General features: G+C 44.5%; 1 protein-coding gene across 1 annotated transcript in view; it reads right to left on the bottom strand.

Annotated features, from left to right (window-relative positions):
- The window catches only part of rasal1 (RAS protein activator like 1), a gene marked incomplete at both ends in the record, with an annotated part of 75,385 nt that overhangs the window by 53,137 nt on the left and 8,316 nt on the right, over positions 1-13,932 (bottom strand). Inside the window, 2 exons of the mRNA XM_084307745.1 lie at positions 5,868-5,929; positions 6,276-6,389. Of these exons, the coding sequence (XP_084163871.1) occupies positions 5,868-5,929; positions 6,276-6,389 (176 nt within the window). The remainder of the gene's footprint in view (positions 1-5,867; positions 5,930-6,275; positions 6,390-13,932) is intronic.

Genomic DNA, 13,932 nt, shown 5'->3' with positions numbered 1-13,932 from the left:
GATCTGTAGAGGTGGAGCCAACTGGCTCCATTGTGCTGGCGAGATGTCTGATCATGAGGGATCTGATCACGAGACGGAAATCAGCCTGGAATATATATTTACAGCAGCCAATAATCAATCAATAAGCGTGATCAATATTTGGAATGGCGATCATGAATTGGAATAATCTTTTTGGATAACATCTGATCTCAGGTAAGGAATCTATTTTACCAGTCTTAGGATAATCAGACCTGTTTTCACGGAGATATAAGCGTTTGCCCTATGCTGTGTGTGGCTGTGATCGCTGATGAGGAAATAAGAGAATCGATATTTCAGATCGCTTCTATAGCGTGCATAAGTACTGTAGGAGCTATTTGATGGTTTTTGTGCTTAGTTTGTAGTTTGTTAAGTTCATCACTGGGTGGCAGCATGGAGCACTGGGTGGCAGCACGGAGCTCATAGGTTTTGAATAAAGGCACAGGTGTAGGCTATGTCAATCAAGGTATCTAGGTATGGGTGACGGAGAGATCTCACGGTTTAAGTAACACACGCACGTACCCTCGCTCAGTTTAAGTATTATTAACAGCATTATGAAGAAATTATTGTTTGGCTCATCACATGTATTATGCTAAATACTTCAATTAAATGGGAACATCACCCAACGGCAGGTGACACAGGCTCGACATTGTGTATTTCCTAATTGCGCGTCAAAGACGAGGAATCCCCGCACCCAACCGGGCGTCAGGATAGTCGCTACACAAGTAAAAACCTGATCTTACTTGGACAATGGAGGACTTTGGAACCTGGCTTGGAATGCTGCTCCATTAGCAAGCAACCCATACGGGATACACTAACCCGTCCTCCTTTGGTGTGCTCTCTCTGGATGATGATCCTTATCCAGAAGCAGCATTCCAAGCCAGGTTCCAAAGTCCTCCATTGTCCAAGTAAGATCAGGTTTTTACTTGTGTAGTGACTATCCTGATGTCCTGTTAGACGCCCGGTTGGGTGCGGGGATTCCTCGTCACCATTCACCTTGCTACCAAAACTGTTGTTGCAAGAAATGTGTCGAAGGAACATGTCTTGGGATGACCCCATACCCCAGACATTCTCACAACGATGGGCAAAGGGCTTGTACGGGCAGTACGGTTGAAGACCAAGACAGGGCAGTTGGAGCGGCCCATATCCTAGCTCTTACTGCTTCAAGAAGCAGTGGAAGGTCTGGCGGTAAAGGTCACGACCCAACGTTGAGTTACGTGCTGGTAACCTCTGGCTCAGAGAAGAACCAAGAACACTTGTTATAGCTCCTTTTTTCTTCTTTAATATAATTGTTTTCCACCTTCACATTTGGGGCCGATGTGTAGGAGCTATTTGATGGTTTTTGTGCTTAGTTTGTAGTTTGTTAAGTTCATCACTGGGTGGCAGCATAGAGCACTGGGTGGCAGCACGGAGCGCATAGGTTTTGAATAAAGGCACAGGTGTAGGCTATGTCAATCAAGGTATCTAGGTATGGGTGACGGAGAGATCTCACGGTTTTTACCGCATGAACACACGCACGTACCCTCGCTCGGTTTAAGTATTATTAACAGCATTATAAAGAAATTATTGTTTGGCTCATCACATGTATTATGCTAAATACTTCAATTAAATGGGAACATCACCCAACGGCAGGTGACACAGGCTCGACATTGTGTATTTTCTAATTGCGCGTCAAAGACGAGGAATCCCCGCACCCAACGGGGCGTCTAACAGGACATCAGGATAGTCGCTACAAGTACACATATACTATCGATAATCTAGCGTTTATTTGAAAACGATTCATAAATAGGCCAAAAAATTACAACTTTTTGTGTATTCTAGAATATTCCAGTAAATGTCTTTTATCACGGAATCTTTATATTTTCCTTGAAAACGAGGGCTTTTCAAAATGCTATAAAATGAAAATGAACCGATAAAAAAACAAAGCGTTTCGACAATGTTGACTGCAAACAAGTCATTGATAAGCGATGGGCAGATTAGACACATAATTTAAAACATAGATTCGGCGTTTTTAACGCTAACATTGAAGTGGATGATGGCATTCAACGGGGTAAAAAGGTAAAAGGGCTGTCCCCGACTAAGGATTTGGATGGTCGACTATGATTGGCCAAAATTTGCCGTTAGTCGACTATTGGTCGACTAAAAAAAATTCTTAATGTCTGAAGGAGTCGACTGAAGGCTTCGTGTCCTCTGCAGAAGCATGCAATTGGTCCACTGATGGATACATCTTGATATTTGTCTAGTCTAGTGTGTTCATTAAATGGGTAAAATCCTCTTTCAGTGCCTCTGTGCCTGGAAAGAATGATACAAAAAAATAAAAAATAATTATAAATATATATATATTTTTTATTATTATATTCGACTAAGAGGTTGGCCAGTCGACTACGACTCCTTTATAATCGACTAATAGGGGTCAGCCCTACGTAGGCACTGATAGTGTTAACAGAGATGGGGGTGGGAAAGCCAGTTGAATTTAATAAAGTGTGCACTTCCAAATTAGATTAGATTAGATTGATTAGTGTTGCAGCTGTCTATAATGCTGACAAACACTTGACTCATGGGTTTAGGAGGGGGTGAAAAGTCAAGAGAAAGTGAAAGCTATAGTCCTTGTTCACGTGAATCACAACTGCAACACTGACCTTCCAATATTGTCTATAGAGCACATTACATTTAACACATTTGACAAACCTTAACCGGCTGCCATGTGAAAGTGTTTTGTTTTCTTCATTTCAAGAGGAGCAAGGGTACAATTTCAAGGCCAGGCTGTGAGAAGATTCCTGTGAGGGAGTAGTTGACTCCATGGCAACACGTTGCAGTTAATCACATAACTGAAGGCCATACCAGGTTGTCAGCAGGACGGAGGCAGTGGTATGCCACGAACTGAATCCAATATAGTCAAAAGGGAATAAAACTAGGTCATTGCAACATAACATTATACAGTATCACTAGATGAAATAATTGCTAACCCTCCAGGACAGCCAAGTGTAGAGTGGTTTGAAGCCGTTTGAAAAAGCTTTTTGGTTGTTTCTTACATTCTACAGCACAGCGGGCTTCCAGACAAGAGGACAACTGTCCAGCACAATGAATGACCCTGGAGTTTATGCAGACACCAGAGGAGGGAGCCATGATGGCAACAAATGTAACAAGATGCGTTCATTCCAGCACTTGACTGGTTTTCCTCCTATCTCACTGACAGACATCAATTCATCTCCCTCTCCGGCCACACCTCTTCCCCCCTCCCCAGTCACACAGGGGGTCCCCCAAGGCTCAGTCCTTGGCCCCCTGCTCTTCATCTGCTACTTTCTCCCCCTTGGTCACATCATTCGTAAATACCACCTCAACTTCCACTGTTACGCTGATGACACCCAAATATACATCAGTACACAATCCCCCCACAGCCCTCCCCTCAGTCACATTGAGTCCTGCATCTCCGAACTCCAAACCTGGATGACTCATAACCTTCTCAAACTAAACAGCGACAAGAAGGAACTCATTATCGGGGGGTTTCAAAATAAAAGAGCGACGTCTAAAGCACCGGAAATACGTTTATTTTGTACATTATCTAACGTTAACACGAACCTAAACTAACTTTAGGTTAGTTGTAACGTTAGTTTAGGTTCGTGTTAACGTTAGATAATGTACAAAATAAACGTATTTCCGGTGCTTTAGACGTCGCTCTTTTATTTTGAAACCCTCAGACCGGAAGTAACAATGATGCCTCGTTATCTGCTTTAGTGTCCGCCCGGTTCTGTGTTTGTTGGTTTCCATTAGCTAGCAGCATATCAACACCAGCCATGGGAATACTGTTTTCTAAATTGTGGAGGCTTTTAATCGTCAAGGTAAGAGGATTTGAAGGCATGGTATCCATAAACTTCAATCGTTTGGATCCTTTGAATGAAATGAGAATGTAAACAAACACTGCATGGTGTCACGTTAGAAAGTATCACTGCGTTGCGTGAAATCACTGACTGAGCCCAGAGAGGAGTGGTTCGGCAAAAAATATTTGCTTAGAAAACGTAATTGTCATATTCAATTATTTTTTATTTCTCCACGTGGTAAATACACAGGTCACAACATGTTTACATGAACGTTTTAGAGTTGTATTTGGAGTGTATTTCGTGACTGTAGGGGACTGTAGGGAACTTCAGGGTAAAGGACTGCCCCACTTCCAGTGATGAAGCTAAGCTACGCTAACTGTAACTGAGGGGTACAATTCCCTGACTGTATTGATAAGTATGGTATTAAACCACTACCTCTTGTACTTTAACTTCTGGCCATCCAGTACATGATATAGATATGATGAACACTTTCCCACCTGATGAAACGAAGTCCACACAAATGTACAAATCGAATATTTAATATAGCAAAAGGTATATACAACGTTCACTTGTTTACACTTATGATTTGAAATGCACTTGTATGGCAAATGAGTATTCGTATGTAAATCAACATTGAATGTCCAATCTCTGGTTACGCAGGGAGTAAGTATACAACCCGGTTCTTTAGGGAACTATAGCGATGGTACTTAAATGATTATAGCTGGATACACTAAGGGGGGGGGGGGGTCCCGCTGGTTGTAAGACAGTAGGAGGGGGGGGTTAGAAAAGCCGCTGGCGGTATCCCATCTGGCCGACGATTTCTTGGGAGAATTCAAAGTCTTGAACACGGTGCCCACAGAACCTCGGTCCGCAGATGAATACAGCTGGACCCTCTGGTGGACGGTAGCTGCCGGTCCACAACGGAGAGACGTGAGGCGACCTCACTGGTGTAGAGCGCCGTCTCACCTGGACTCCTCTCCGGGGGGTAGTTCCAACACTCAGCAGTGTTGGCCGTTATCCATGGAATAATCAAAGCACCCAAAGCATAATCCAAGCCGTGGAAGGCTCGCCGTCGTCCGGGTAGAGTAATCCAATGTACAGGTCTCCTCGTCCTGGCCCGGAGCTCCTCGGATGCAAGCACCACTAGTGGTCTGCCCAGCCTGGTTAAGACTCCAGATAACGTCAGGAACGATGGGGGTGCTGCTCACTTTATAACTCTAACCGATGATGCACCATACATAAATAGACTATTATTAGCTTAATAGAATACGTCCAACTCGACGGTATAGTGCCAAACTATGACAATTCAACTATTAATCCACACGATATCTCAATGCCTATTCTGAGGCCAAGTAGGCCTTACTGCACCACACGTGCGTCGTGGGTGAGGCTTCGCGTCTGTTACTCGGTTGGAGGGTAAAGAACTAATGGACTAAAAGAAAGTTCTACTTTACTTGCGCCATATATATATGCGCTGTGAACAAATAGTACCATTCGTATTTCGCCAGACGTATTCCTACGCGGAACCGGGCTTGCCACGACATGTTGGGCGGCACGATTGAACTTGAACCTAGGGGTATGGCTGCTGGCGCCAGGTTCTCGTCCAATGGTAGAATGAAACTATTATGGGCTGTTTAGTAGACTAAAGGGATATTCAGTGCATATTGTACAAGGAATATACAGGGGATATCAAACGATATACAAATACTATTTAAATATATATATATATAAATATATATATTCGGTTTAATCTGATCCTTCACAACACTAACGGTGCGGGCGTTCCCTAAGCCTACTGCACGCACAGAGAAAAAAAGGGTATGTATCTTCTTGTCTAACTCCAGGGAAGATGGCAAATAAGCTAATTTCCCAAAATGTTGGCGTTTTCCTTTAAGAGCAGACTGAAAAATGTTCCCAGCAGGTCAGCCCAAAAAAGTTATGTTTGCTCAATCACTGAGACTTTTCACATGGTCATGGGAATGTATCTTGATTTAACCTCTGAGCTTTGACCCCAATCCTGTTATTTGTTCATACCTTTAGCTTGGGACCCAATGGTTTCTTTACTCAGAAATATCTTTCCAATAACGTCATCATGGCTGTAGCAACAGAGAAAGAGAGAACGTCATTCGCGACAGATTTAAGCAATTCAAATTACTATCAAAGGTATTCATTCTACCCACAGTTTGAAAGATTGATGAAAAAAAATTGATGATAAAAAAAAAAGATTGCTGTGGGTGCTGCTGGTCACAAGAAGAGGTAAACATAAATAAATAAAACATTCATAGTGTACATGTCACATTACCCCAATATATCAGTTCACAAGCCAAGCCAAACATGAAAATGAATGGCTTCCAAGTATATGGCCAATCAGATGGCTCCATATAAGAAGAGAGGAATACAAAGAGCTAATATGAAGAAGACCGCTTTGGAGGGCAATCTCACCCAATGGTATCTTCATCCATGACATAGAAGGATAAGGAGTGGAACCCCATTGGGAGATGTAGTGTGTACTCTTCACCCCAGAAAGGATTCAGGTTCTTCCATATTGTGGCAGTCCTGAAAAGAAAGTCTAGTAGTAGAGGCTGTTTTTTTTTTCCGGAAGGAGTGGAGAAATGTAGTGACTACAGACCAATCTCGTGCTGATTTAGCAGAGGAATTGACTAGATTTTATCTTGAAGATGAACATGCTTTATATAGAGATGGTTTGATTGATTGATTGATTGATTGATTGATTGATTGATTGATTGATTGATTGATTGATTGATTGATTGATTGAACATTTTATTAACAGATTGCAGAATGGGTACAATACAGTACGGCTCAATACACACAATTGTTAAGGGGATGCAGACCAGAGAAAGACTTTCGTCTGGTTTACATCAGGGTCCCCCATTTTCAATTCATCATAACATTTATGACATACACGACATACAGATATACAGTACTGTTACATCCAGACATTTATGACATACAAGATATACAAATATACAGTACTGTTTTTACAGACAGAGTTTCTAAAAGAGAATATATACATTTGAGGGGGAGGAAACTGTACATTGGGGTGGGTTGGGTGGGGGGGGTTGGACATTTACCGGGGCCAGTTTTGAATTGCGGCCTCCCGTAGGTGCTCTTTTAGAGCGGTTTTGAAGGTGGGTAGGGATTCACATTATTTTACGGCTGTGGGTAGGGCGTTCCACATTGCTGTGGCATAATTGCGAAACGATGGTGTTTCAGAATGTAAGATTAGTGGTAGACTACTCAAGAATAGTGCAAGCCAATTGTGTTGGATCTTCTCTTACATATTTCAGCTGTCATTATTGTTACAGAGAGTCCCCAAGGTTTGGAAGGAGTCAGTTGTGGTGCCTGTAGCTAAAAATAATAATCTAGGTTGCTAAATGATGATGACCGGCATGTGGCCTTGACCTCTCTAGTAATGGATATTTTTGAGCAAGTTGTCAAAAATTCAACTAGAAGAATAAACTCAGAGTGCAGACCTCCACCAAGGCCCAACAATCTCCCCACTTTGCAGTTACTTTCAAATGTTATATTTTTCTGGGTAGATGACAGAAACAACAGTTGCTGATATTGCCAATCTCTACAGACCCAGCTTTCCTAAATTGCATGGCCATAACTTGTCAAGACATGTCGTGGACAGATAAACACACACACGTGCAGCTGGGACAGATTACATAAAAAAATCTTTGTATTGGCACTTAATAATGGCCAAGACCAAGGACCAATTTGACCCCTTTGAGTTTGCCTACATGGTGAGGAGGGGGGGGGGCTCAACCTGGTACTAGAGAGGAGCAAGACTCATACCAGGTTGTTATTTATTGACTTTTCCTGTGCCTTTAACTGCATCCAACCTCATGTTTTCGCTCATAGGCTCCAGTTGGATTTCAATCTTGACTTAACATAGTCAGCTGGCTCATTGATTTTCTACCATACTGTTACGATACCTCCACCAGGCCAGGAGAGGGCGCTCTCCACCTGAGAGAGGCGAGTCATATGTAGAGACTGTAGAAGGAGACTGAATGATATGCATCGTATGCTAGTAGCTGGACTTGATGCGAGTGTTCAATAAAGTACACAACTGAATACCATCAGTGTCATACTTGATAGCGAACACCAAACATGGTGTCAGAAGCCAGAACCATGCCAAGAGGACAAGTAAGACAAGGATAAAGATGAAAATAAAGAAATTAAAAATACGTCGAACGATAACCTAACCAGTAGCCGCACGAACAGCTAAGTGGCTAACATGACGACGTACAACATCCCAGTTCCAGAACCAATGGACATGAAAGGAGACGTCTACAATAACTGGACGTTTTTTCGCGCACAATGGGAAAACTATGAAATAGCCACGGGACGAGATAAAAAGGAAATGAAGATACGAGTGGCTACTCTACTAACTATTATGGGTAAAGAATGCCATCAGCTACAACGACACCTACACATGCAAGATGAAGACAGGGATGACGTAGTGAAAATACTACAGGCATTACAGGCACATTTTGAACCAAACAGGAATGTAATATATGAACGATTTCTGTTTAATGACTGTAAACAAAGCCAATGTGAAACGTCAGACCAATATGTAGCCAAATTGAGGAAGCTAGCAGACACATGTGAATTTAATGCACTAAAAGAAGAGCTCATTCGAGACAGGATAGTCATGGGCACCAAAGATTCCAGTGCACAAGCACGAATGCTGAGAGAACCAAAACTCACACTAATGAAAGCAATAGACGCGTGTAGATCCAGTGAACAGACACAAATCCAAATTAAGAAAATAGGAGGAGAACAGGAGGCTGTACATTACGCTTCCCGGGGACGCAGCTTTGAATCAAGCTATACCTCACGAGGACGTCAGTCAGAACCACGTACCCAGAAGACGTATAGGCAACCCAATACTTACAGTGACACCAAACACAGACCACAAAAAGACTCTCTCTGCCACTACTGTGGATCAATGCATGAGAAGGCCAAATGCCCAGCATATGGGGTCACCTGTAAAGCATGTGGCAAACGGAATCACTTTTCCCGAGTGTGTAAGTAGGACCAACACAAACCTCAACTACACATGATGGACAAAGAGGGAGACTCGGATGAACAATCAGAGGAAATGTGGTATATCTCTCAAGTGAACTCACTTGAAAACGCTACAAACAAATGGTTAATTAATCTCAAACTAACAGCACAGATGGATAAACCATTGAGTTATGATACCAGCGAGACTCTGAAGTGTCAGCTTGACACAGGATCTACAGTCAATGTAATGGGCTTCACTGACCTACAACGCATCCTACAGGACGGGAACCCGAACCTACTACACAGCGAAGCCACACTGAAGCTATATGATGGCACACTGATAAAGCCCAGAGGAGAATATGAACTCAAAGCGGATCACGAAGGGACGATATACAACCTCAGATTTCAGATAATGGATACAGAGCAGACCCCACTGCTCTCAGCGGAAACCTGCATGAGACTGAACCTGATCAATGTGAATCATAAACATGTAATTCACAGTGTTGACATCCAGAGCCAGCCGAACACAGATAATCCCCAGACAGCAGAAGAGATTATTTCTAAATATGAAGATGTCTTTGAGGGGCTTGGCTGTCTACCAGGAGAGTTACACCTGGAAATAGACCCCAAAGTGCAGCCAGTACAACAACTGCCACGACGGACGCCTATTCCAATAAGAGAGAGGGTAATCAAAGCCATAAGAGCAATGGAACAGGGAGCCATCATAACCAAGGTCACAGAGCCGACGCCATGGATCAGCAACATGGTGGTCACAGAGAAGAAGGACAAACTGCGCATATGTCTTGACCCAGGTGCACTAAACAAGGCTTTGTTGAGGTCACATTACCAGATGCCCACGGTAGAAGAAGTGTTACCAGACATAGCAAATGCAAAAATATTTTCGGTGCTGGACGCCAAAGATGGATACTGGCAGGTGAAGCTAGATGAAGCGAGCAGTCATCTAACCACATTCTGGACTCCCGAAGGACGATACAGATGGCTGAGGATGCCTTTTGGTATAAAACCAGCAGCAGAAGAATATCAAAGGAGGCAGCATGAAATATTGGTGGGCCTAAAGGGGGTGAGTGTGATAGCAGATGACATTTTGGTGTACGGGTGTGGAAACACCAATGAAGAAGCGATGGCTGACCACGACGGAAATCTCAGAGCCCTGCTGCAGAGAGCCAGAGAGTCCAACTTGAAACTCAACAAGAAGAAACTCAGGCTGAAGCTTCCCAGTGTGACATACATGGGTCATCGTCTCACGGCAGAAGGCTTGTGTCCAGATCCGGAGAAAATCACTGCCATCCAGAACATGCAGACGCCGACAGATGTCAAGTCACTCCAACGGCTGTTGGGGTTTGTTAACTATCTGTCAAGGTTCCTACCTAGTCTATCAGACGTATGCGAACCACTGCGACGACTGACCGATAAAGACATAGAATGGACATGGTTACCGAAACATGACGCAGCACTAGAGAACATAAAACACTTGGTCACACACCACCCAGTACTCAAATACTACGATCTCAAGGAAGAGGTCACCCTCCAGTGTGACGCCAGCGAGACAGGCCTAGGAGCAGTCCTCCTACAACATGGACAACCTGTAGCATTCACCTCCAGGACGCTGACGCCCACAGAACAAAGGTATGCACAGATAGAGAAGGAATGCCTAGCCATTGTGTTCGCGTGCGACAAGTTCGACCAGTACATACATGGCAGAGACTATATCACAATACACACTGATCACAAACCACTGGAAATCATCTTTAAAAAGTCTTTACTTTCAGCACCCAAGAGGCTACAGAGGATGCTGCTCAGACTACAGAGATACCAACTACAGGTGATATACAAACAAGGCAAAGACCTACATGTGGCCGACTTCCTATCCAGGGCGCCACTACCCAACACGGTGCACACAGAGATGCAGACACCAACCACGATCTACGCCATGGGCCTCACTACGAAGGAAATAGAACACGTAGAGCACGCAAGTAACATCAACATCTCCACACAGACGCTGAAAACCATCAAAACTCAGTCAGCACAAGACCCAGTGTTTCAAACACTACAAGCGAGAGTCATCAAGGGATGGCCAGAGTACAAACAGGACGTAGGCCACTTACTACATCCATTCTGGACCTACAAAGAGGAACTCACGGTCGAAAATGGACTTATTTTTAAAGGGGACAGAGTACTCATTCCTACAGTGTTACACCCCATGTTCTTATCAAAGATTCACACAGGCCACTCAGGCGTAGAAGCCAGCCTCAGGAAAGCCAGAGAGACCGTCTTCTGGCCAGGCATAACGAACGATGTAAAGAACTTTGTCAATGACTGCTCCACATGCAACGCAGTCCAACGAAGACAACAAAGGGAAACACTGATTCCCCAACCAATCCCTCACATCCCATGGTCAAAGGTGGGAATGGACTTGCTCACAGTCAACAAGTCCACATACCTCATCATGGTGGATTACTACTCAGATTACTGGGAACTAGACGAGCTGGCAGACTACACATCATCTACCGTTATGGAATGCTGCAAAAAGCACTTCAGCAGACATGGAATCCCTCACATTGTGTTCACGGACAATGGGCCTCCGTTTTCAGGAATAGACTTTCAATGTTTTGCGCAGGAATGGGATTTCAGCCACAAGACATCATCACCCTACCACAGTCAGAGCAACGGCAAAGCAGAGGCGGCAGTGAAAATAGCAAAGACTCTGCTGAAGAAGACCATCCTGGATGGAGAAGACCCATGGAAAGCCATCCTGGCATGGAGGAACACTCCAACAGAGGGTCTAGGGAGCTCTCCAGTGCAGAGACTCATGTCCAGGAGGACACGGACACTCCTGCCCACCAGGGACACGCAGATGAAGCCCACCGTGGTGAGGAATGTCATTGAACGGAAAGCAAGCCAAAACAGTGACAATGAAACGCCAATATGACACACAAGCATGGGACATGCCTGTGATCATCCAAGGACAAACTGTGAGAGTCCTGCTTCACCCCAAAGACCCAGACAGTAGATGGTCACTCGGAACATGCATCGATCAACACAGTGACCGCTCTTACATCGTTCTGGTAAAGGGAAGGAAATACCGCCGGAACCGAAAGGACATCCGGCCAGTGACAGAAAAGATCCATATATCCCCTGGGGAAGAACTAATCGACTGGGATACAGAGACTGATACAGACACACCAGAGAATAGAGAACCACAGGTCGCAAGGGGGGAGTCAGAATATCACCAAGACACCCAAACCCCAAAACACACTAGAACCAGATCCAACATTCAGAGACCTGTGAGATACTCAAAAGACTATGTAACATAAAGAGAGAACAAAGACAAGGGGCGAGAGCGTTGAACAATGTTATTACAATGTTAAGAGTTTTCATCAAAATGTTACTGATGTATACGTTTAAGGTTAAGGGCATATGAAGTTATCATAACCCAGTATGCTTTCAATTTGTTATGTAAAGAGAGATGTTACGATACCTCCACCAGGCCAGGAGAGGGCGCTCTCCACCTGAGAGAGGCGAGTCATATGTAGAGACTGTAGAAGGAGACTGAATGATATGCATCGTATGCTAGTAGCTGGACTTGATGCGAGTGTTCAATAAAGTACACAACTGAATACCATCAGTGTCATACTTGATAGCGAACACCAAACACATACCTCAAAAGATTAGAGTAAATGGTGTTTTATGCAGTTAAAAAGGAAACTCCCTCCCACTGGCTTCCCAGGGGTGTGATACTAATAATTGCGAGAGTGTATGAACGTGCAGATGATGTTGTGATTGTCAGGATTAGGGGGTGTAGGACACACGCACACACAAGAGGGGAATCTTAAAGTTACCCCAGAGGGCTAACCACTGGAATCGCAGAGCGATGAGATAGGGTGGAGACAGGAAAACACAAGAACACTGAAATTTAAAAAAGCTATAGAAAACACAAACCACCAGGATAAAGGAAATGGGGAAAACATTTAAATAATAACCACCACTGCCTAGCAGTTGAAAACAAGCACTACAGCCAGAGAAAACCCTAGAAACATGAACTTGGGACACTCACTAACATGAAATGAACAAGCATCTGAACACGGGAAACCAAGCCTACTTAAAGGCACTGCACACCTGACCCAAATACATCCAAAGCACACAGGAATCAACTGAACCAAACCCTCGTAGACCGTGATCCATCACAGTGATAGTGAATTTGCTATAGTCAGATGAAAAGAACCACAGCCCTGTAGTAGAGGACTTTGTAGAGGTGGTTGAGGAGTAAGAACGGAAGGTTATGTATATAACCTAGTTATATGAGTACTGGCTAAACGTCCCGCTCTTAAGCCTATCGAGATATACCTCATCTCATGTACCTATTGTACTCCATCAATGAAAAAAACAAGTACACCCACACCTGCCGGGTCCCGCCCCTATGGAGGCGTAGCCTATAAGACAGTAGGCATGGTCACCAACCACTCTTCCTCGCCAAAAATCCCGTTTCCAGTAAAAGATCCCTCAAAAAGAGAACTCAGGGCCGCTTAAGCACGGGACGCTTAGCCAGTACTCATATAACTAGGTTATATACATAACCTTCCGTTATATTATCGTACTTGGCCATCGCGTCCCGCTCTTAAGCCTATCGATATATGGGGTAGAGCGGACGCGAGGCCCGACAAATGTACCCCCTGAGGACCCGTAAGCCCACATCAAGGGGTTGGGGAGCCCCGTCACCCCATCCTTCCTAATGAAGGGAGGGCGCAGTCAACTCCACCTGAGTGCGAGCAAGAGGGAACTAGAACCCCTTGAACACACAGCACAGGCGGAACCACGTGTGACCTAACACACTGTGGCCCATACCCACACACTCCTGCTACCCTACCAAAGGACGGGAAGCAGGAAAGGCCACAGACCCCAGAACCGCCTGGGAGACAGAACCCCCGGTCAAGTCCATGAGGTAAAACCTTACAAAGGGGCCCGGGGAGGATCATGAAGCTGCAGCACAGATGTCCTCCACCGAGGCCCCACCCAGCAGAGCGGCAGAGGCAGCCACCCCACGAGT

The sequence above is a fragment of the Notolepis coatsorum genome (genome assembly GCF_963971535.1).
Source record: "Notolepis coatsorum genome assembly, chromosome: 1".
Classification (NCBI taxonomy): Eukaryota; Metazoa; Chordata; class Actinopteri; order Aulopiformes; family Paralepididae; genus Notolepis; species Notolepis coatsorum.
This window is presented reverse-complemented; position numbering and strand designations above follow the sequence as displayed.